This window comes from Melozone crissalis, unplaced genomic scaffold, assembly GCF_028551555.1.
Source record: "Melozone crissalis strain CALT ecotype California unplaced genomic scaffold, PUWL_Pcris_2 ptg000027l_1, whole genome shotgun sequence".
NCBI classification, from domain to species: domain Eukaryota; kingdom Metazoa; phylum Chordata; class Aves; order Passeriformes; family Passerellidae; genus Melozone; species Melozone crissalis.
Window position 1 is genome coordinate 62120633 of NW_026535805.1, and position 25237 is coordinate 62145869.

The 25237-nt window shown below is 36.8% G+C and overlaps 1 protein-coding gene across 3 annotated transcripts in view; it reads left to right on the forward strand.

Annotated features, from left to right (window-relative positions):
• KIDINS220 (kinase D interacting substrate 220) overlaps positions 1-23292 on the forward strand; it is a 75407-nt gene extending 52115 nt beyond the window's left edge. The window contains exons 23-30 of one of the 3 annotated variants that reach the window (XM_054279366.1): positions 1023-1201; positions 4322-4548; positions 8645-8755; positions 9621-9677; positions 15925-16065; positions 17839-17937; positions 18796-19044; positions 20911-23292. In XM_054279366.1, the coding sequence (XP_054135341.1) occupies positions 1023-1201; positions 4322-4548; positions 8645-8755; positions 9621-9677; positions 15925-16065; positions 17839-17937; positions 18796-19044; positions 20911-22179 (2332 nt within the window). In that variant the 3' untranslated portion in view covers positions 22180-23292. The remainder of the gene's footprint in view (positions 1-1022; positions 1202-4321; positions 4549-8644; positions 8756-9620; positions 9678-15924; positions 16066-17838; positions 17938-18795; positions 19045-20910) is intronic. The other 2 variants (XM_054279367.1, XM_054279368.1) reach the window with 2 other exon arrangements.
• Positions 23293-25237: the final 1945 nt, after the last annotated feature.

Sequence of the window (25237 nt, forward strand, 5' to 3'; positions counted from 1 at the left end):
GCCATTAAAATCATAAATAATTTTATAGGATTTTTTTTGGTTTTTTTCTCCTCATAATTTTTTTTCTATTTTTACTTTATGTACAGTGTGGTTACTTCACTGGTATCCATATAGAGTGGTATCACAGTCACTTTATAGCCATTTCTGTAACTGTGTTCACTGTTCTCAGTACATTCTTCCACTGTTTACATATTTATTATGCTAGATTGTGAGTACTTTTTCATTTTCATAATCTTTAATTTAGATTATAATTTCTCATTTGATATGTGATGCCAGTATTATGAGATGAAATATCAAGTAAGATAGGTCCATCTGACCAACAGTGTCAGCCTCCATCACTTGCTTGGTAGGAGCTTTTCATAAACTTCCACAAGACTAACATTTAACCCTACTTGTTCCTTCCTGAAACTCCCCTTTATACTACTGCTCACAAAACCCCACTGTTGCTTGACAATAGTCATAATGCATGAACAGTCCCTTACATTGATCATGTCTCATGGTTTTGTTGTTTTCATTTGTTTGTGGCTTTTTCTTAGAAGGTGAATTGCTTGAAAGCAGGTGGTTGTTTTCCCACTTTTTACAATGAATGCACAGTTAGATTTTGATCAACTTCTAAGATGCCTGTTCCTGTTACCAAAAGTTAGTTTAAAAATGAGGCTATTTTTCCCATGGAATTTCTGAATTGGGTATAGGAATTTGAATAGATGTTTGGGGTTAAAGTTCACAAATGTTAACTTCCCCTTACTTGGGATTTGACATTACTGATGTATGGCTTCTTTGACTTTTCTCTGATGCATACCATTAGATCAGATTGTTCAGCAGTTTATGTTTTTTTGCATATTAGAAAACATTACGTTACTCTTTCTGCAGACTGAACAGCTTTTTATGGGTTCCCTTATTTTTCAGAGAACAGGGAGAATGGGTGCAAGTGTGCTAGTATTTCACCCTAGAATATTACTTTGTAAACTGAAGTCATACTCTTAATAAATAATGTTTATGATGTATCTAATTTCACCCCCCAGAATTTCAAAGAATATTCCTACAACTAAAGATGTTGAACCTCTACTTGAAATTGATGCAGATATACGGAACTTTGAGGTATTTTTATCCTCACGAACACCTGTCCTTGTTGCACGTGATGTGAGAACCTTTTTGCCTTGTACAGTGAACCTGGATCCCAAGCTACGAGAAATCATTGCAGGTGGGTATGCTTTCAAATAAATGGAAAATGACAAATCTGTCATTTATTTTAAGTTGAGCTACTTGGCATGTCACACAGAACACTCATTTCATGTCCATCAAACCATACCTTCAGATTCTGATTTGACTTCAGTAAGAGGCCATTCAGTTTCACTTAATAGTTTTGCTGTAACACCCAGACCATCCTGGACTAAAGCTTCTCTTTTGGAGGGCGAAGTCCACTGTTCTTGCTTTGCAGAGTGCTTTAGGAAATGGAAGAAACCAATACACACAACAATATTTTAGTAGAAGAGATGCAAGTTGACTTTAGATCTTTGTTAACAATTTTGAAAGTACATGTAAAACCCTGTAGAAATTAAGTCAGTGAAACAAAGTCTTCTCTAGGCTGGAGACCCCAAAATCTTTCAGCCTTTCCTCCTAGGGGAGTTTTTCCATAGAGTCTTATAATGGTTTAGGTAGGAAGGGACCTTAAAAATTATCTAGTTCCAACCCCCCTGCAATGTGCAGGGATACCTTTCACTAGACCAGGTTCCTCAGAAGCCCTTCCAACCTGGTCTTGAACACTTCCAGTGTTGGGGCATCCATAAGTTCTCTGGTCAACCTGCTCCAGTAAGTCACTACCTTCATGGTAAAGAATTCTAAACCTACTATCAGTTTGAAGCCATTCCCCCTTGTCCTGTCACTTCATATCCCTGTAAATAGTCTTTCTCCACCTGTCTTGAAGGCTCTCTCCAGATGCTGGAAGGCTGCAATTAGGTCACCCCAAAGCCTTCTCTCTGAAAAATCCCAATTCTCTCAGTCTTTCCTCATAGTAGAGGTGTTCCATCCCTCATCAGTCATCTTTGTGGCCTCCTCTGGACTTACTCAAATACATTGATATCCTTCTTGTTCTGGAGATCCCAGAGCTGGATGCAGCACTGCAGGTGGGGTCTCACCAGGGCAGAGGGACTGTATCTCTCCCTCTCCTGCTTCCCACTGCTTTGGATGCAGCCCAGGACATGTTTGTCTTTCTGAGCAACAAGGGAACCTGGCTGGGTGAAGTCCAGCCTCTCACCACAGCACCCGCAAGTCCTTCTCAGCAGAGCTTCTCTGCATCTGTTCATCTTCCAGCCTGGATTGTTACTGAGAGTTGACCCAGCTCAGGTGATCTTATTAAATCTCATAAAATTCCCACAGGTCCCCTTCTTGAGCTCGTCCACGTCCTTCTGGATGGCATCCCATCCCTCAGGTGTGTCAACTGCACCACTCAGCATGGTGTCATCTGCAGACTGGCTGGAGATGCACTCATCCATTCATGTCATTAATGCAGATGTTAAATAACACTGGTCCCAGTATGGACCTGATGGATATCACTGATGTCTGTTGGAACTCTGAGCCATTGACCATTACCCTCTGGATACAGTTGTCCACACCCAATTTCTTATCTGTGTAACAGTCTACCCATCAAATGTATCTCCAATGTAGAGAGAAGGATATTGTGGGGGACTGTGAAAAAGCTTTGAAAAGCTTTGTAGAAGTCCAGATAAATATAGATATCTATAGATAGAGATCTGTCAAGATAGATATCTCTAGCCCTTCCCTTGTCCACTGATGCAGTCCATCACAGAAGGCCCCAGGGTTGGTCAGGCAGGACTTCTCTGTGGTGAAGTTGTTGCTAGCTGTCTTGAATCACCTCCTGAGTCCTCCATGTGCCTTAGAGAAACTTCCCCAAGGATCTGGTCCATGATCTTCAGAGGCAGAGAGGTGAGGCTGACAGGTCACTAGTTCCTGGCGTCCTCCTTGCTACTGTTTTTAAAATTTGCAATCTCTCCATCTCTTACGTTGAGGGCAACGTCTCCTCCCCTCCTTCCTCTCCTGTCCCATTTGAACAGCCTGCAGCTGTCAACAGTTGCACTCCAGTCATGGGATTCATCCACCAAAGTTTCTGGAGTGGCAGCTAGGTCACAGCTTTCTGGCAGCATGGTGGCTTCCAGCTTCTCCTGTTAGTTACCCAGTCTGTGTGCACTGAGGTAGAGGCACCTCAGTTGGACTGTGAGCTGTGTCACCTTCTTAGAGGAGCACCCCTTAATTCCCTTGAAGTATTTTAGTGGTGTTTCCCTGTTGGATTCTGTTACGTCAGGAGTTCCTGGCTGATCTCCATAAGACTTTCAGTGGAGGAATTGTTTCTGATGTCCAACATGAATGTCCCCTGGCACAGGTGCCTTTTGCCTGTTATGGGGAGAGTACAAGGTCCCCTAGATCTCGGCTTTTTTCTGGTGGCTGTTCTGTCTCAGGGAGACCAGAGTGTGATTCCAGCAGTCTCTGTCCTCTGACTCTCTCATATTTCTTAGTCTTTCTGCTTCCTTACTTAACTCTTGTACCAGGCTGGACCAGGGTTGTCTCCCTGGTTGTGTCCACACACCTGCTGTCTCTACTACATCCAGCACTGGTGAGAGGCTCTGCCCCCCGCAGCCTGAGACCTGGATGGGAGCTCTGTCCGTGTTGTCACATCCTTTCTGGTGAGTGCAGAGGACTAGGGGTTTGTGCCTTATCTGGATGCCATATTTGAGCTCCTTCTGAGAGGATGATGGCCACCAAGGGAGCTCACCTCTTGGGTAGGGTGACTGCACCCTTCCTGTACCCTGGCCACTCAAACTACCTTGTCACACTCCCTGGGCTGAGACTTGTTGGGGACCTTTTTTTCTTTGGCAACTCCCAGGTCTCAGTAGCACCTGCTGTGAGAGCATTGACAGCCCCTGATGGATCAGAAGAGATCCCTGTGTGCTGGGATTTGTCACTCTGCCGTGGTACAGACCAGCCTTGGAGCAGCTTCTCTTGGAGAGTGACTGTTAGGTTCCTTTATGCCACATTTTATAAGAATCTAAATGTTTAGAGAGACTTAATATGCTACATAAGTTTATGTGATGAACCATCCTACCTTTCCTAAAGACTCCTGTGTAGATGTGATCATCAAGAGAAATCAACCAAATCCAGCTGAAATTTGACCTTCTTGATGTTCTATTTGATGAGCTCTGATTAGAGTTGGATATACAAAAATGTACTGTATTGAAATGGCAAACAAATTAAAACTTTTCCAAATACTTCAGGCAAAATCATATTCTTGTTACAATTTATTTTTCAGATGTTCGTGCTGCAAGAGATCAGATGAATATTGGAGGACTTCCTTATCCCACCTTGCCTTTACATGAGGCACCTGCTAGAGGAACATCTGTCTTCAGTCAGCCTTCCTCAGCTTGCTCTTCTACAACCTCTTTCAATGGGCCTTTCAACAGTGGAGTTTTGTCCCCCCAGCCTCACAGCAGTTACTATAGTGGTATGACAGGACCTCAGCATCCCTTTTACAATCGGGTAAATAATCGAGATCCAATTAACATTCTTCTGATTTAGTCTGGTAATACTGCAGATGTCATCTATTAAATATTAAAATACCCATGCAAGTTTTATTTAGGAGTGGAAAAAAGTCCAAAAGCTGACAAATTTTGCAGTAATGTTCAGTAACTGTTGTTTGGGGAAGAAACATGGTAAATGGCATCAGAAAAACAAATTACAAAGGAAAAACAATTTTGAGACTCTGCTCATTTGTAGGATGTTACAGGGCTTTTTGGGTTGCTATTTTTTTGTTTGTTTTTGTTTTGTTGCGAGTTTTTTTGTTGTTTTTTGGGGGGTGTAAACTGTGGTCAGTTTTTCTCATGCTCACAGATAGTGGAAGGGATCCCATCTTTTTTTGGTTACTTTTGTTAAAACATACAGAAACTCAAGTGGGGAGATAGATTATAAGAATGTATGTCTGTCTTCCCTTCTGTCTCTTTTTAAAGTTATTCCTATCTTTTCCCTAAGCTGGTGTTGTACTAGTTTAAAGGAATTAACATGAATTGCATAAAACATACATTTTTGACCTATTTGTGGGCCTCAGAAAACCTAGTCCTGAGAATGGCTCATGTGAAAATTGAATTAAGTGCTTTACTGTATAGTTGAAGAGTGTCTAAACTTTCTGGTTTTGTGGGATGTGTTTAGTATTTTTAAACTTTATTTTTCACTTTTTTTCTGTAGTACTGTCATGAAAAAAACCACAGAGAGCTGATAAAAGTCATAGTGTACTTCTATATACAGGAAATAGCCTCAACATTAAGTAGATTTGACTGTAGCCTATTAAGGTGAAAAGTAAATTGAATTATTCATAAATCAGTGTTTGTTAACCAAGGCAAAAGAAGTATATGTAGGCCAGAACTTTTTAAGTTATCTATTCTACAATGATTCTTATATACCTTCAAGGCAGTGACAGTATGCTGTTTTGTTGAAAATAACGTAAAATAACATATATTTTGAAGTAGTCCAACACTGATAAATGTTGACACATGAATATTTGTGTTGATACTAACTCAGCTTAGTCCAAGTAGCTGTATTGTTGGAAGCCCTGTTTTTGTGTCTGTTTTACCCTGTTTTGTGTTACTGTACATGACAAGGTTTAAAGTCAGGGGTGATAAGCTGTTGAAACCTGTATGGGGGTTTTTGGCTCCAATAAGGATTAGAGAAATAATTATTGGTGAGTCATAAGCTGTTCTTACAAAGAGTTTATTATTTGTTCATTTGTGTTAAGGCTTACAGACTGAAGACTAAAGACTAAGACTGCTGAAGACTAAAATACTTCAGTTTTGGCCTTTCTCACAGGAATTTTATACTACCCTTCTAAAATATAATTGTTTTTAGTGTGTCACTTAATGAATATTGTCAGAGAACTGTATTCATTACTCTGGACTCCCAAAGGTACTGTCGTGAGCACCACATACTGAGATGAGTGATGAGAACCTTTTAAAAGTAGAAAATTCATCCTGAAAAACTATTTCCTTCAGCATTTTCAGTCATATTTCATTTCTCAGGTTTTTGTAAATATGGTGTTTAAAAAAATGAATAGCAACTCCCCAGTAGAAGTTTCTGAGAGAGGTCTTGGATACTGAGAGAAGTATGACACAACACAGTGGATTCGAATACTTCTGTGGAAATGGCTGGATTTTATTCACAAACACCCTCAGATCTGGGGATATGTGCCCTAACCATTAAATGGTTCCTGTCCTATTGTCTTTAAGCATTAATTTATGCTTAAGAAAAACCTCCTCCAGCTGTTGGGGAAAAGACTTTATTTTTAGAAAATACGGGGTTTTTTACTATGTATGTTTCTTCTTTTTTCTTTAGATTCTCCTATGTTATGGACCTGGAACTTCTAGTGACGTAATCTGTTGATTTTTTTGTTTAAAACCCAGTTCTCCCTCTGGTTAGCTGTAAAGGGAAGATTATGGTCCCATTTAGAAGCTCTTCAATTTAGCACTCTGGCTCTCTTATAGGGCTAAGCTGGACGTGTACTGTTTATCACTGTCTAATGGCCTGGCTGAAAGCTGAATTCAAGTTCAGCTTCTCAAAATTGCTGCTCTCATGGATCATTGTGGAGATGATGTTTCTTCCAGGGAAGGTCAGAGCTGTAGGCAAGTCTAATTGGGATTTCCATGATGGGAGCAAGAAATTATTTTCTTTTTACAAAAGAGGAGAAAATTCTTTGATATCTTGAACAAATGATGTTTTGCTACATCCATTTAGCTTTTGTAGGCTGTCTGCAGACTTGAAGAGCAACTCTGCATTGGTTTATGCCCAGTATATATTTATATTGATCTCATGTTTTCATGATGCCTGTATTGTACTTCAAATGAAGATTGATTCTGAAGTGCTTGGCCTGTAATGGAGAATTAATTCCACAATTGGGAAGCAGTGGAGTAGCTGAAATGGGCCCAGTGGTTGATTAGAAGTTATGAGAGGACTGTGGGATAATTGCCTTAGTGGACAGGTTTTTTTTCCATTGCTTTGTAGTCTGATATCATGCAACCAGCAAGCCCCCTGTGTGTTTCAGAGAAGAGGCTCTGCAGTGAGAGCTGAATGCAGTTTGATCATAAAGCATTTCATGCTTGGGGGTTTTCCACATGGTTTAAGCTGTTAGTGGAAAACTGAGGCATTAAATGTTTCTGTGGTATTTTCTGGAAATTAATCTCTTCCAAAAAAAGAGTTTGTATTGCTTGTAGAATGTGCCTTATGACAGTGGAATAGTTTTAATTCAGTGAACTTTCCTGCATCATTCTGTACTAGCTAAAACATGTGGAGGCAAAGGTTAGGTAACCAAACTTCCCCAATTAGACTGATGGTTACAATGGATATTGTGTAACTTCATATGTTGGAAAAGCATATGAAATTTTTGTGTAATTATGTGAAAGTGCTCAGAATCTACCTCTAGCAGCTAAGAATATGGAACCATTTTTATTTTCCATAAAGTGCTTGAAGTTGTAGCATATGCTGTCTACATAAATGATATACTCAGAAATTAAACTTGAATTTCTCAGTTCATTTAGAGCTGCTTCTGAATACAGAAGTTTTTAAGTCCTTATTGGCAAATCTAAGGTGGAATATTTCCACAAATTTCACTCCTTCCTCATAGATTCTCCCTTTAGTCATAGAATTATTTACTCTATACTGAATTTAGTGCTGTAGACTAATCAGAATCTTGTCATGTGCAGAAACACAAATCAGATAATATGTTCTCTTTTGAAGTATCTGGATAATACAATTTTGAAAATGCTACACATAGAAACATCAGAAATCAGTAATACAGCCATTGTTTTGAGATTTTTTTTTAGGTTTTTATGGTGTTTTGTTGGTTTTTAGATTTTGTTTTTTTGGGGAGGAGGAGTTTTATTAAGAATTGGGCAATGAGTTGAAAGCAATGAGTGCTGTAATTCTGCTTTCCCTAAAGTCTAAATTAACACTGTCCCTTAAAATGTTATTTGTATTGAACAACATGCTTAAATGTATTTCCAGCAAAACAAAACTCCAGTACTGTCTGCTCTAAGCATCTGTTCATATGTTTATAAAATCTAGTGTTTGTGGAAGCCCCCAGGTTGGGTGCCACAAATATGGGAAGTTCTAGTGATGGATGCTCTTAGTATCACACTGCTTGTTTATTTGGTTCAATTGTCTTGAATATTACAAATGACTCAAAGTTTTACTGAGCACCTGATATTTACTTTAGAAGGTTGGAGAGTAAAATTGTCAGAATTATTGTTAAATTATTCTTTTTCCATATTGAAAGCAGATGTTAGAGAGTAGCTACCAAAACCATTCTGTCTCTATTCCTCCAGAAAACTATACCAGAACACCCATTGGCTTGGAGGGAAAAAAAAGGGGTCATTTGCTGAGTGATTTCGAAGAATTCACTCCAGAGCTTTTGATTGAATTCTGTTCAATGGTTCAATGCAAAAGTAAAGAAAGCTATTAGTAATTGCTCTTTTTTACTTTATGAAACTCAGCTAGAGGATGTGTTTTGTTGTAATGATTTTTATTTTATTATTACATTTTGATTTGTGTAATTGTTTGTCCCTTTTTTGTTACACCTTTTTTTTTTCCATAGCCATTCTTTGCCCCATATCTTTATATGCCAAGGTATTACCCTGGCAGTTCTCATCTCATCTCACGTCCACCACTAAAAACGAGTTTGTCCAGAGATCAGAACAATGGCCTAGTAAGTATTTTGAAGGGTAATTCAAATACTAACCTAGACAATAAATATAGTGAGTAATGAAATTGAAGGTTATTAATGATGGTTCTCTGTTAGACAAGTATAAGCTTTCTATTTATTATATATATTTTAAGCAAAGGTGTTACTAACATGTAATGTAAATGTATTTTGTTTTAACTTTAGAAATTTCTTACAGAGGAAAACCAATTCTAGCATCCATGTATGAAGATTAGAAAAGAATGACCTTTGATACTGGCAAAAATATATTAATGAAAATGCCAACTGTACTATAGTACCAAAACAGATGTAGTGATAGAAGACTACTTGTAAATTTATATTCAATTTTTTTAATAATGTATCACAAATTCTTTGTACCCGGAGAAGATAAAATTATATCCTTTAATATGGTAAAGAATGCTAGAAACTGGAAGATCATATTTAAATGTTAAAAGAAATATATATAAGTAAAGCAAAATACATTTTATCTGAAGTGTTTTTGAAGTACATATAAACCAATTTTACCCATTAGAAGGGCAGAATTAGCAGACTTTTCTAGTTTCCTGTAGAATAATAAATTTCCTGTTTAACAGTATTTATTTTACTGACAGATGGCTGTTCAAATGGAATGATGTGCTGAGGAAAGATAAAAAAGTAAAAGCCTCACTTGTTGGTTGCTTTAATTCTAGGGTACTTATACAACGAGCAAGGCTGTTAAAAGGTGGTAAAAGCTTTAATCACTTAAAGAAAACAAATGTGTTTCTCTTGAATTATGTATTATTGTGAGATCAGTCTCATTCACTGTTTACTTCATAATTTTTGTTGAGCCCTTGATCATTTTACCCAAACCATAATATTTTGTTGTTGTTAGGATGTTATCAAGGAGGATGCTGATGAGGGGCTTCCTTCACCCACAGACCCCTCAATGGTAAACGAGTAGTCATGTGGTGTGGAAATTTTAGCATCTCATTGCTTTTTCAGCAGTAATGAGTCTGCATTAATCATAACTGCAGTTCACTAACACTGCATCAGTGGCTTTGGTGGGCAAATAGAGTAGTTGAAAACTAATGTAGTTCGTGAATGAGTTTAAAAGCTAATATTTCACTTGCAAGACGTACTCTGTTTTCCCCTGTAGTTTTCCCCTTGCCTTTCTCAGTAGCTGTGGTGAGCTTTCAGTCAAGTGTCGTGGTAGCTGAGCAGAGTGTAGAATGACAGCTGGTCATTCAGTGCTTAAGTTTTAGAAGTAATTGTGTTTTTCTGCTTCAGTCAACTCTCTCTCCCGAACCTACTTCTTTAGTTGGTGACATAAAGCTATTGCAGGTAATACAGTATAAGGCAGCTTTGATAGAAATGGAAAAATAAAATATTGCTGGTCATAACTTATTCATGAGTCAGAATGTTAACAGTTACCTTTCTGTGACTTGTTTTGTTTTATCCTAAGTATTCATACTTAGGATGTCATCTTTATGGTATATGTTTTAAAACTAATTATGGTAATCGTGTTTTATACCAAAACAAAGAGTTTAATGTGACTGTCATGATTCTCTTAATATTTGCTGCCAATAGTTGTTGGCAAAAATTATAGTTTGATTGCATTTACTTTTTCTTTTAGTAAATAATTGCAAAAATGTCTTTCTGCTGTTGTGCAATGAAAAAACAATCAAATCCCACACAGATTCCAAACTCTGTTTAACTATACATAACTTTCACTGAGAAACCACATATGTGCAGTGCAATGGAAAAGGTATGCTAAGTTTCTCTCTCCCAAGTCTTTTTTTACTTTGTGTGAAGGGATGACTGAGGAGTAATTTTTCCTTTTGAAATGCCATCCTTGTGTTTGATTCCTTATCTCATTATCCCATTCTTTTCCCAGACCTTTGAGACTTGCCAGTGCAAGGAAAATTATGGACTTGCTCAAAATATTAGCATGATGGCTGAGGACTGTGTGTCTCTGTGAGTGTGACAAGGCACACAAGCCTGGAAAAGGAGGATTTAGTCTTGGAGCAGAATAGTGAATGAGTTCAGCAGCAGAATTGGAACTGAGTGCCTCTTCTGCTTGCTGCTGAGTGTTTATCTTAATGCACATTTAGGTGCAGCTTCAAACAGCAGTTTAAAAGACTCCTGTAAGTAATCTATTGCCTCTAAGTAAGAAAATACAGGAATTAAAACATTAAAAGGAAACTTCCTTTGAGATAATGATAATGGAAGATTTTGTTAGCTCTGTTTTTTAATTTAATTTATACTGATGTGAGTCGCTAATGCAGCATATCAGATCACATACTTTTCTAAGACTAAGTGCTATTTAACCTATGGTGTAAATCTAAAACTTGGGATTTTTTTAAAGTCTCTTGGGAAGCTGACAAGAAGGTTGTTAGTCAGGATATGATATGCGATGTGTTTTCAGGGTTTCATCTACTCTAAATCCACTTCTTTTGTCAACTTTATTGAATTTTCCATGAAAGGAAACAATATTATGTTTGTGTTATGTGCTGCAATTATCTGTAGATGAGGGGTACAATAATTTCATCCAGCTATTTAGGTAGCTCTTAATTGATGGGTCGTTGCTACTGTATGAGTGATCCAACTTATTAAATGGTTTGGTGCACGCAAAGTAATTAAATAAACGAAAAAAAACCCCTGCACAAAGTAGTTAATGAACACCAAGATGTGTAATTGGTTTGGTGATTGAAAACAAGAGGAGCATGTAGAATCAAAATTGTCTTTCATGCTAAACTGGCAAGGAGCCAGAAATGTTGCAACTCCTGTGTAAAATAGAGAATAATCATTGTTTTGAATGTTTGAGTCATAACAGGGTGAAAAAACAGGATTACTCAGGAGTATAATTTTTTTTCACACACATCATAATTTCTGCTTATTGCATGAGTTGACAGAGCTGTGTAGAGGCTGTTATGTGATCTAGTTATGGGTCTGCTGTTGTCAGTCTGATGTTGGAGTGAGCAAATCCTGAAATTCCAGACCACCATCATTAGTCTCATAATATCTGTGTAAGTCCAGGTTAGGTTAGTAAAAATCAGGAATATTTTGAGTATAGTCATCCTGTATCAAGCATTTTACTTTAGCCACCTTCTGTACTTAGATTCTTTTGCTGATGATAAAACTTGTCTGTCTCAGACCATAGTTTACTGTTCTTTGCTGAATGGATCAAAACATAGATGTCAAACTGGTGAGTTGACCAAATACCATCTATTTAGTTGTATCAGCATGAAGGTGCATTGCAAATTTTAGGTTATCAGCTTGAACCACTAATGAAAATAGTCTTAAGATGCCAGCCTTTGACATCTGTGATGGAGACAAACATGCATTTCTGCTGGTTTTACTGTACAGATGCTTATTTTTGAATAACTGCAAAAATTTCTAGAATGCCCTTTTGAAGAGTTTGTAGGTGATTGCAGTGTTACCAGTCATGGAATGGTAACACGGAATGGTTCACAGAACCCCCTTTTGTGTTAGAAATCAAACTAGCATTAGCAGTATCTGTCATAAACTTGATTTTGTGCTTTAATTTGCATTGTTGATTTTGACTTCTTAGGAAGTAGCTTGTTCCAATATGATTACTTTGTTTAAATACATTTTTTCATACTGCACTGAATATATAATCCATAAGATGTAGCATTATGTGTGCTTTGAATGAGGACTAACGTGGCTCAGAGCATGTAGTATAGATAAACATAGAGTACTTCTTAAGAAGTACTTTTCAAAAGTTTGAGCATGAATGGAAATGTATGGCATGGGAGTTTTCTTACAGATTTTCCAGTGCTTTTGTGTAGCATTTTCGTGCTTTGAATATTTGTGCTTATAAGAAATAACTTTTCTATTCTGTGGGTGGTGCTGGTTTGTTTTTGGGGCTTTTTTGGGCGGGTGGGGGCGAGGGACGTTGGCAGATTTGATTACATAGAAGCTTGAAAAGTTATTTGAGGTACACTGGTAGTATAATGGGATCTTGAGATGGCAGGAGAATGTGTCATTAAAAGGAGGATTTTCTGTCAAAAACAATCTAAACCTTTATGAAAAACAGAATATAGCAAGTGGTTTTTTTACAAATGCAAAACAGAATAGTCTGCTCATGAAAATAGTATTTGTATAGCATATCCTAAATGTATATTTTTAAGATCTATTTTAAAAGTTTCATCACGTTATGAAAATATCCTGTGTCTATCCTAACCCTGGTTTCCTGTTTACTTCAAAGCATGTTCTCTGTATGTTTGACCTTTGTGATATCACTTTAAGCTGTTGTTTCTTTTAATTCTATTTTGTCCTTTTCTCAAAGCTGTGTAAGTCTGAATTAAACAAAAACAGACAGGTACAGCCAATTCCTGTGAATTCTCATTCACTTGTTTCAGAGTCATTCTAGAAGCTATCATACTGGTGCTTCATGCTGGGCTGTCTGTAAACTAATGCTCATTACTAGCCTTGAGGTTTGTTTTGACAAGCTGCTTTTAGCTTTTGCATGGCAAATACTTTTCAGACTAATGTTCTCTAAGCATCTCTAACAAAACCACTAAGGCTGAAAAATGTGTCAGTTTAAGTACAGTTTTAATTCACTTACATGATGACAATATCCCTAAAGCTATTACATTACTTATTCTTCAGAGAGTGCTTTTCATAAAGAATGATTTGGATTAATGTGCATCTATTTCAAACAGTTCACACTTTAACAAAAATAGTCTAAATATTTCAACTTTTATGTATCTTTTTTTATACACTGAAAGCAAAGTTTCTAAACTAGGTCTTAATGCATGCAGAAAGAATTGCTTGTCCTTGATTGTTAGAAAAATATTTTGATCTGAACGAGAATCTGTTAAATTAGATGTGTGTAAAACTTTTCTTCATTTATTTCTGGGTATATCATAGATAATGTATTTGATAGATTCTGAGAACAAAGGCAATTGCTAACACATGTTGCTTAGGGACCATTTATTTTAGTGGTGCCACAAAGTAATTTTGGCTATAACAGTTTCTTTTGTTTTAATTGATAAGCCTTCTTTCAAAAAATAATTAAGATTTGAATTAACATAGTGTCTTTGTTGATGTATTATCTAACTCATGCCAATAGTAAATAGTGTGTTTATGAGGAAATAATGATCACAAGCTGGTATTCTGAAGAAAAACCCACAGTGATCTCTTAAAGAGGAAAATTAAAGATGTATAAAAGAGGTATATGATAAATAGATTATGAATGAAGCTTCATTCTGTCATTTTCATCCTTTTGATGATTGGCTTATATCCTCGACATGATACAGATTTTTAGATGTGCTAAAAGTCATACTAAATTAAGATCTAAAATTTGTCCTTTAGACATTGCAGTATATGAAATGTAGCTGGCATGTTCTCTAAAGGAGTACCAAGCCTAGTTTAAGTGCCTAGACTGAAGTGGAAGTAAAATGTTTAATTTTTCTGCTGTAATTTAGGTAGATTGCCTTCCCAGAAAATGGGATATATCCTTTGTTTGCTTATTATCCAATTGACATGACATAAAAAAAATTAAGGAATGGTTAAAGGAACAAAGATTGGTGCCCCAGCTATTTCCAGGCAAGTGTGTGAGCTGCCAGGCTCCAATTCCCCACAACCCCCAGTAGTGTTCCCAAATGAAGCTGATAGTTACACACTTTAAAGTCCGTTTCAAGGACATCTGGTGGAGAACTTTAGGGGAATTACATGTAATATTACCTAAACTTTGAAACTCAGAGTAGCTAGGAGTGTGCCTAGCTCCCCAGATCAGGATAGCTTTGATAACAGTAAGTCAGAACTCTGAGGTAGTAGATAATGGGGTTTTGGATTGCTGCCTTGGAATTACTAGTTGAATAAATTCTTTGTAAATATCCTGGTTTAGATAATTCAGATAAGGTTAATGGCATTCTCTGTGATAACTCTTGGTTTTCACAGGGATGGGGATTTAATAATTTAGTAATTTATCTAGTAATTTATATTAATTCTGAAAGATTAAACATCTTCCAAGTAATTAAATAAAAATGGGAAACAATATTACAACTCCAAAACCAGTCTGCATTGGTGATTTGAGGAATATAATAAAACTTGATTAACTGGATAGTCAAAATGCACTTTTACATCCCAGGGCTTGTGCATGTGGTGATGACCTCTGAAGCTTAGAAGCTCTTTTGCATCCTCCCAAAATGAGCTGTTTGATGCACAGTCTACAGTGCTGCGCCCAAATCTTAATTTTAAGAAAAAAGTGAAGGTGCAACCTCCCTCACAAGTGGAGAGCATACAAATATTTTTAACTGATAGAACTGATTCTGATTTTGCTTTTTGAAATTTGGAATCACTAGTGTAACTGCATGGGTTCCCATCCGGGGGGAATGTGATTTTTTTTAAAGAACATACTGCCTTAATATACTGTCTACCTGCAGATGCATTTGTTTTAGTTTTCCACCCTTTCTTTGAAATTCCCAAAGGTAGCAACATTAACAGGACAACTCTTGTGTTACAGAGCTGAATAATTAGAAATAATTTCTACCTGAATCTTTCTGAAGTTTGGGGTACATGAAGCATCCTCATAGTAACTTGCAGGGCATTTGCAGTGCTGCTGTTTCAGTACTGTGGTGCACAGCCCCTTGGATGATCTTGCATAAATAGAGCTGAAGGAACCCTGGAAAATAAACAGATATTGTTAAAATTATTGTTAAAATTAATCCAAGTAGTTGAGGAGTTACCTTTGTTTTGAGCGTCTTTGAGTTTTAGGTCATCTTTGTCTGATAATAAACCAGGAGATTTTAAGACAGAAAAATCTAAGTTGTATCTGCATTATTTGAGAAAAAAAACCCCAAACATCCCAAAACCAAAGTAAGTGCTAAAGTTAGGAGAAAACTTGTGAGTGAAACTGCATTGTAAATTGATTAACCTGTACTTAATATTTCTGATTTTTATGTTTTTTTACTTGAAATTATGTAAGAGGGTTATTTTGTCACAAAGGCAGGACTCAAGGTGCTGTTTTTTTTCTTATAAATACATATAATGAATGTTTCCCAATTTATAGATATTCTGATAATAATTAAAAATGCCTGTGCATTCTTATTCTCATATCTTAATTTTAAAATATAGTTGAACACAGCTTGATTTGTGTTAGTGTGTATTGTGAATTTCTGGGTGTACTGAGTACTGGAACAAGTCTTATGTGCACATTTTCTCACTTACAGGGAGCAGGCACAGGGTCAGCCACAGGAGTATCCCATGTATCTCTGAGCACAATGAGTGTGGAAGCTGTGTGTGAGAAGCTAAAGCAGATAGATGGTCTGGACCAGAGCATGCTACCTCAGTACTCTGCAACTATAAAAAAGGTATCAGCTGAATTTCATTTATGTGCTTAGTTCCTAAACATGGAAGAGGACACAAGAAGAGGAAAATATTTAGTTACTTCTTTTCTTGAAAATGTTTATTAAAAACATCAGATGTTAAAATAACATCCTAAGTTCTGTGCATGACAAGTTTGGAGGACATTTTAATAGAAGCATTCATTTTTCAGAGAAAATGCTCTCTTGAAAAGGACAAACACTCAGAACTATAAATGTTGATGAGACTGGTTATTCTGAGAAAAGAAGCAAAGAAAAATCTTTAAAAATTGCCATATGTAATGAAAAAATAAAAAGGGTTGCAAAGGTCTTCTATATCTAGGTAGCAGTATCCCTTACTTTTTCCTCTGTGAAAAATTGGCACATCTCTCCTGTTGTAAATGAGGGGTGAAGATGGTTCCATTTCTTTATCACAGTCCACATCTATGTGCTTCAGAAAGAGATCACTGTATATTTTTCTGTCTCTCCTCTTTTCTGTGATAGATACTTTAACACTGAATTGTTCTTTGCTCTTGCATTTTTTTTCACAATTCTGTGTGCTCTATTTTACAAAGAATGGAAAAATATGAAGGTTGTCTTTAGTGGATTTGCTGAGCTGACTTTGTCCTGGAACCTATCGTATCTTAATATGGAAGGATTTGATTCAAGGATTAAGAGACAGGTTTTTCATAGGAAGCTTCAGCAAAGTTACTCAAAACAAGAAGTAGGATGCTAGATTGCAGGTCATTAAGTAAAGCTGAAAAAAAATCTAGTTGCTTCCTTTGCTCCAGACTGAAAGAAGGATGTGCTCATCAGTTGTCCCTAATGAGATTCCTCTTATTTATATTATTGCATTGTAAGAATTACAAGGGGTATCATGCAAAAAAGAAGGAAGAAAATGGCTCAGCCTGGTCTTTTTCCTGGTTTGACTAAGACCATCTGCTGGGATATGGGTACAAAACCACTGAGATTCCTCAGTAAAAGCAGAGCTCTCAACTTAGGTCTTCCATTTCCTGGCTGCTCTCCTAAGACATGGTTTTGCATTCTGTCTATGCACTGATAAATGGTATAAAGATAAATACCTCTTGTTGTTATGTAATGAAAATGGTTCTGAGCTGAATTTGGTGCTTTTGGAAGTTAAGCACTATATAAACATGCCAAATGTAAGGAATATAGATCTTGTTTAAGCACTTCTGTGTTGATCTCTGATTGATGATGAGCATTAGAAATATGTCTAATCTTCTATCCCTGGGAATTTCTGATGATGGGAGGAATGTAAGCCTGTTTCATGCAGAGAGGGAACTTAATGGAGGCAGTACTTGATCTCAGATGCCTGAAGCCAGGGGTCAGATGCTGCTTGGGACTTCATTGTCTGATTATCTTCAAATGCTTGGGTGTCTGCAGTCCATTTCTGTTCTGAGTTGGAGAAATATAAGCAGATCAGTGTGGCTTATTGTCCCTGAAATTTTCCACCACTTACATGTTATTTCCTCATGTCTATATATAGGACACCATCATATTGCCTTTTTTATACACATTTTTAATGGATTTAATATTTCTGTTTTTTTCCATGACACATAGGTGTTTCTTGTCCATCAGCAATTATCACTAAATATACTTGTATAAAAACGTATGGTTTTATGTAGAATTGGACTTAATAGTGACTTTGGGAAATTTCACTAGTAGTCTGCATCCAGCTTTACCTCTCCTTTTTTTTAGTCTGTTACTGCTGTGCCATAATTCTTGTATCCATAATTTACATTGTTTAGTTGTATTTTTTAGGCAAATATAAATGGTCGTGTCTTGGCTCAGTGCAACATTGATGAACTGAAAAAAGAAATGAATATGAATTTTGGTGACTGGCACCTGTTCAGGAGCATGGTAAGACTTTCTGTTCAATGTTCAGGTCATCATAAATTAGTCTTTTAATATGAGACTTTCTTTCTTTCTGATTGCTTCCTTATTGTCATCATCTTTAAGTTTGTAAATATCTTAAAGCATGAATGCATCTGCTATTTTGTTACTTTGTCTTTTTGTCTTAAGCGCTAATGAGTAACTTTACTTGTGAATTTGCATCTTAATTGATTGTGAACTCTGAAGTTTTTTACTCCTTTTTTTGTAGGATCTGTTTTTTCCTGTGTGAGTTCCCTTTTTGAAATTTCCTTATTTTAATGAAATGGTCAGAACTTAACTCTTTTTAAAATCTCTGTCCCACTGTTGAAGTTAGTCAGGGAATTCAAAGTATAGGTCATAATAAGTGCAAGGAATTGGGCAGGCAGGCTGTTACAGCGAGGGTTATGCATCACTGAGAACTGAATTTTCTCTCAATTATTTTTAGACTATTGCCAGTTTCCTTTCTTGAAATAGCAGTGTGTCTGTCAACTGTAAGTCAGTCTTGAAAACACCAAGAATTACATGATGAGATTTATTGTTAGATATGAAGTGTTTGGTTTTGCTTTAAAATTTATAATTTATCACATACTAGTTTTACAAGAATATAAGTATTTTTGTGGCATGTGGGTTCTTTCAAGGGTTTGAGCAGTAATAGGAATGATTTATAAATACAAAAGAATTAGCAAGTGATTTTTCTACTTTTCGTGGTCAAAACTGCATATACAGGTACACATTTACAGCAGTGAATTCCTCATTCCTATCTTTAATGGAATTCTTGTTTATCAGTTTTGATAACTTCTTCTATTCATGCAATTACATTTAAACTGTGTCTCTTTGCACGTTAAGATACTTGAAATGAGAAATGCAGAAAATCAGGCTGCTCAGGAAGATCCTCGCGGCGCAGCGGAGCACGGTACAGCTGCGATCCCTCACAGTGACCTTACTCGCCGCCCTGGCCACAGCACCGAGCTGCCTCACACCGAGCTGACAGGGCTTGCTGGCCAAGCTCCCTACACACTGAACTTCAGCTTTGAAGAACTCAACACAATTGGTCTTGACGAAGCTCCTCCACGCCACAGTAACTTAAGTTGGCAGGTATTTAACAGAGAAATGTATTCTGCTTGCTTGCCTGTATGGAAAAGAGGTTTTTTCCAGTCTTGCTATAGACAAGTCAGGAAATAAGTCTCTAGGATAGTTCAGATGCTTTCAGTTCTCAGTCTAGGTAAAGCCTAGTGCTGCAGAGATGTAAACTCTAACCATACTCGGAGTTGAAGTCTTTAATTTTTGCCATCTAAAAAGTACTCATCTGTTCCAGTAATCACTCTTCATGACAAACAACCTAAAGCTATCATGCCTTTCTCATCTAGCCTAGGGTGGTGTCTTCCAAGGCTTCTGTATTTTTGTATTATTCAGGCTTTGTGTATTAAATATTTTAGCTATGTGCTAACCAGACATTAGCCCATTCAACAAATGTATTTGTTAGGTTTTTGAAAATAGACAGTGCTCCATGACATCAGAACCTTGTCCTTACATTGCGTAACCTGTTCATAAACTCCAGAACTGACATCCTTCTCCAGCTGTGGTTTCTGCCATAGGTTTTGGCCAGTTTTCTTCTGTATCTTATGAGACCATGTGAAGTGTTGGGTTTTCATTTGTCTATCCTTAAGAAATAAGACTAATCACCACTTAGTTGGTGGCTAAGTAGTGGTTAGAATTAAAAAAAAAAAAAAAAACAGCAAACCCAGTGGCGTGAACCCTTTTCATCTCTAAAAGTAAATTATAAAATCTTGAAGGTGCAACAAAATAAAAAGACACCCCAAATTCCTAACCATAGGTGATAGTTTCAGTGATCCACATTGTGAAAGTGGGTTTGGGATATATATCCCAGAGATAGATTTCTGTCCCAGATACTTCTGAGTGTGTGCATGCATGCCTGTGTTTGTTTGTAGGATACAAACTACCCTTACTACCCATTTCCATGGAGTATCAATGTATGTTTTTTCTAGACCAAAGTGTCATTACAACATTTGATGTATTTGAATAAACAGTGCTTCTGATGCCTATATAGTTATCTAAAGTTGAATCAAAGGAATGAGAAAGGTGGTTTGTCCTTAAGAAAACATTAAAATTCACCTGTTAGAATTTTTTAAGTCAACACTGACTTGTATTTCAACTTCTCTGTTGTGGATGCCAGGTGCCCACCAAAATTTCTTTATCACTGCCCTCCTCAGCTGGGCAGGGGAGAGGAAATATAATGGAAGGCTTGTGGGACAAGATAACTGCAGGGAGAGATCTCTCACCAGGGACCATCATTGGCAAAACAGACTGCACTTGGGGAAATTAGTTTTAATTTGTTACCAATGATGTCAGAGTAGGGTAGTGAGAAATAAAACCAAATTCTAAAAGCAGACATGGGGGCCAAGAGGGTTATGTTTGTCAGAAAACTGATTTTTCTGAAAACAGATATGTGGAATTTTGCCAGGATATATTGAAGTATGTATGGTGGAGGTCTTTTGAATATGTTTTTGAGATTTGTTCAACATTTAGATGAATTCTTGCTGTCTTTCTAATATAAAATGCAAATTTTGTAAATGTATGAAATGTATTAGAAAAGCCCATCTTGACATACAAATCCAGTCTTTGTAATTATACACTCAAGAGTGAGTCTCAAATACACTGGATGAAATGCTTATTTTGTGGAAATTTTTCATTATGGGAACCAAGAATAGGAATATTTTCTCGGTTTAGTTTGTGTGTGTGATTCCATATATATGTTTATAGTAAGCATATTTAATTATAGTGTTTACAGTTTCACTTGCATAATCTTATTTGCAGCAATGAAAAGAATAATTTAAGAACATATTTAATGCTCTGAGTTATTTCATGTAAGAAGATTGATAAAAGTAAAAATAGATAGTTCCTTTAACTGTTATCTTTTTCTCTTCTTTTTTTTTCTTCCAGTCACAAACTCGTAGAACTCCAAGTCTTTCAAGTCTTAACTCTCAAGATTCTAGTATTGAAATATCAAAGCTTACAGACAAGGTGCAGGCAGAGTACAGAGATGCATATAGAGAGTATATTGCTCAAATGTCCCAGTTAGAAGGAGGTGCCAATTCTACCACAGTAAGTGGGAGGTCCTCCCCTCATAGCTCAAGTGCTTTCTACATGGGCCAGAGCACGTCAGGGGGCTCCCTGCACTCCAATGCAGAACAGGAAAAAGGAAAAGATGGTGAACAGAAACAGGATGATGGAAGAAAGTCCTTTTTGCTGAAGAGGAATGATGTTGATTACAGTACTTCAGGGGTTTCTACTAATGATGCATCTCCTTTGGATCCTATAACAGAAGAAGATGAAAAATCTGATCAGTCTGGTTCCAAGCTTCTGCCAGGAAAGAAGTCTTTGGAAAGAACAAGTATTTTCCAGGCTGCAGATTTAAAACTTAAGGGAGTTACTCTCCGGTATCAGAAACTTCCCAGTGATGAAGATGAGTCAGGAACTGAAGAATCAGATAATACTCCACTTCTTAAGGAAGGTAAAGATAAGAAAACAGATATCAAAATAGAGAAGCAGCCCAAATCTCCAGAACATGGGTCTGAACCTATTAGAACCTTCATCAAAGCAAAGGAGTATTTGACAGATGCCCTTCTGGATAAGAAAGATTCATCTGACTCTGGTGTAAGATCCAATGAAAGTTCTCCAAATCATTCCCTCCACAATGAAGGAGCAGATGATTCACAGCTTGAAAAGGCAAATCTCATTGAGCTTGAAGATGACAGTCACAGTGCAAAAAGAGGAATTCCACATAGCCTTAGTGGCCTTCAAGATCCAGCTGTGGTTCGCATGTCTATTTGCTCAGAAGATAAGAAAAGCCCTTCTGAAAGCAGCCTGATAGCAAGTAGCCCTGAAGAGAGCTGGCCAGCCTGCCAGAAAGTCTATAATTTAAACAGAACCCCTAGTACAGTCACCTTAAATAACAACAGTGCTCCAAGCAATCGAGCTAATCAAAATTTTGAAGAAATCCAAGGTATCAGAGATCCATCTCAAATTATCCTGCACCCTGGCTCAGGTTCCAATCCCACTGCAGTTCAGAATGAGAACCTGAAGACTGCTGCTCACAAGCGAGGCCAGCGTTCAAGTTACACCAGGCTTTCAAAAGATTCATCAGAGCTCCACACCGTTGCAGCCTCAGAGGGAGCTGGGTTTGGAGAAGAGAGAGAGAGCATCCTGTGAAAAGCAGCCAGGTTGAAAAGAGTATGCTCATGAATTGTAGCTTGGAATTCTTTGTCAGTCTGTGGTTACATTAATCTCTGTAGTTCAAGCTTTCAATATTGTAAAAGAAGGCCTAGATTATTTCCAGTCATTTTCTCTGAAAGGAGGAGTAATTTTTACCAGAAACAAACTACTTCAGACCTTCTCCACATATAAAAGCAGTAGCTGTCAGCATGGAAAATCAGTTCTTTGTTAAAACACTGTGCAAAGGTTTGGTCAGGGGCAGATTTTACAGAAGTATGGTTTAATTATGAAAAGTACAATGTGAATTTGCTTTTCTCTTGGGATATGTATTACTTATCCCATCTAAACATTCCGTTAATTCTCCATATTTGCAAGTAAAGTTAATGCTGTCCATCCTTGCCATTTGATGTTCAAGATGCCAAAACATTGAATAGCACAACCTTACCAAACTTTGCATTAATTTATGAATTAATGTGTGCAGCATAAAATACATATGTTGAAATTTGAGTGTTAAGGTACTTGTTTGGCTATATGTATGCTTTTGCTCTCTGTGTGTTCAGTAGTTACTGTTGGATTTGTGAACTTTGGGTAGAGTGGTGATAAGGTTTGTAAGGAATGTTGTCTTGATGTGTCACTGGAATTGGCAGTTATTTATAAGGTAATACCTTATCATTGACTTAGTGGATCCATTATTTATTATAGCTACACAGTTTGCAGTCAGTGAATAGATGGTCTCCGTAGGTGCAACCACCAGATTAAAATACTGTAAGGGTAAAGTATGAATATGATGTTTGAATTTATGAAGCATTTGTGGCTGTGTGTGGTTTTTCCTTGGTACAGTGTTTATCATTTGGTTGTGGAAAGAAAAATAAGCAGTGTTTGCCATTTTAAAACTAATGCATACCTTTTGGAATCTTGTCAAAGCTGTTCTCCAACATCTTTATATCTGAAGTACAGTGTTTGAAGATTTTTTTAGCATCTAAGTAATGTACCTGAATGATGTTATAGCAAATACTTGTACTGTCCAGTGAAATCTGCATGGTTTTGAGGAAGAATTGTTCAAGCTAGAGTCTGCTGATAGAAAGAAAATAAAAAATAAATTGGCATGTTGGGCTTGTGTCCAAATTTCTTTTTATTTGCAGTACTTTGTTTCTTTATTTGATAAAAATGTTAAATCCATGTTGTTATGGGTTAAAGTACTTCACAGATTCAATTCTTTAACATGCATTAAAACAATATACTTTTTAATGTAATGCTAAATAAGTATAGAAATACATTTGATAAATGAAATTGCCAAAGCAGACGTTTCTAAATTGAGTGCTGTGAGCTGCAGAGAAATGGACATCTCTCACTAGTCCAGAGCAGTGTTCCTGCTGTTTTGGCAGTCACATGTGCTGGTAACTCTGCACAGCCTTGCTTGTATCCCAGTGCATCTCCAACCAGATGCTTCCCAAGGGACCTTGTGGTCTTGGCCTTTGTTTTCCAAATCAAGAGGATGCATTTCTATGCCAGAGTCAACAGAAGTGTTTCTGCCTTTATCTAGGCTCTATTTTTTCAGTCCTTACAGGACTGGAGATGTGATCTGTACATTTCTGGATTTGGTTGGTATGTTATTTGGTTGAATTAAAATTTACTCAGTGTTACAGAAGTAGTGGAGACTTGTGTGCACTATTAGATTAATAGTTCATCCAAAAAGCTGAAAATATGCAGCCCCCAAAGCCTGTGTATCTTCGTAATACTTTGCCAAATCTTTGGGAACAGTTTTTTGGACTGGGTTCTTTGTCTTGAAAATAAGAGTACATTATTCTGCTCTCAGGCATTTTTTGGATGTGAAAGCTTTTGACAGAAAGATACTTATAATCATTGTTTTGTAAGAGAAGACAAGTGTAGCCTTCTTCATTTAGGCATATAGTATTGACAAAAGATACAAATTATTTGGAATAATTTTATCTTGATTCCTCTAAATAGATGAATGACAGTTTGTCATATGGTTTTGAGGTATTTTTCTTCCTGAAAGTTTTATCCCTCAAGTACTCATAAAATACCAACATTGGGATAAAAGAGGAAAACTTTTCAGTGTTTCTGTCCTGTGTTCACTAATACCAGTGGAATTGCTTACCATCCCTAGGAAGCAATAGTTACAAGAAACTGTCTGTGTAAGATGGCACAGGACTTAATGCAATTCTCCCTTTGGGTATGATGATCCATGCCACACGTGGGATGTGGGTACCTAAAGTCATTTCAGTTCCAAACAATGGTTCTGTCCAGTTTCATGGACTGCTTTAGCTGTGTTATGTAGTAATGCAGGCTGTAGTTTATATCATCAAATGTGTTCATGGACTTTGTATTTAATGCCTTCCTAGCAAAGTTCCTAGAATTGGGAAATATGAATACTTTATGGCCAGTTTAAGAACAGCATGCCATAAGAGCTGGCTTTTAACAGGACAATAAATATAACTGACTCTCAGAATCTTCTTATATAAAAATAACTAGACAGTGAATTCTTCTTCTAAGTTTTTTTTATACAGGTGTTCCTAAGCTAACAGAAGAAACTGGTAGTATGATAAAGGGAGAGAAGAGAAAACAAAGAAGGAAGTGGAATGCTTAATACAACAGAGTAGTAAGTGTCCTTTAGTACATAACAGAAATATATGTTAGTTACTGTTTAATGTATTTCAACATGTAGAATATAATGGAGTAACATTTGCAAGACTTAAAAATACACTGCAGTTTCCTAGCTGAAACTTGTTTTTTTTTTTCTCTACTGCAGTTTCTATGGCTACTTGCTTGCATAGTTGCACAATTTTTCGAGTTAAGAAACCATAAACAATTTCCAGTGTTGAAATATTTAATGGTAGCTCTGTGACTTGTGGGAATCATAGAACCCAAGAGTTCCATGGAAAATGGAAATGAATGAAAAGTATAAAACAATAAGACAACTGCAAACTTATTTCTGGTAGTCGCTACTTTCCAGAACTCTTGTAATGATAGTTTATGTATCCACTCTAATTTTGGATGGCTGAATGTACAGGAACTTGAAACCATGACTACTTTG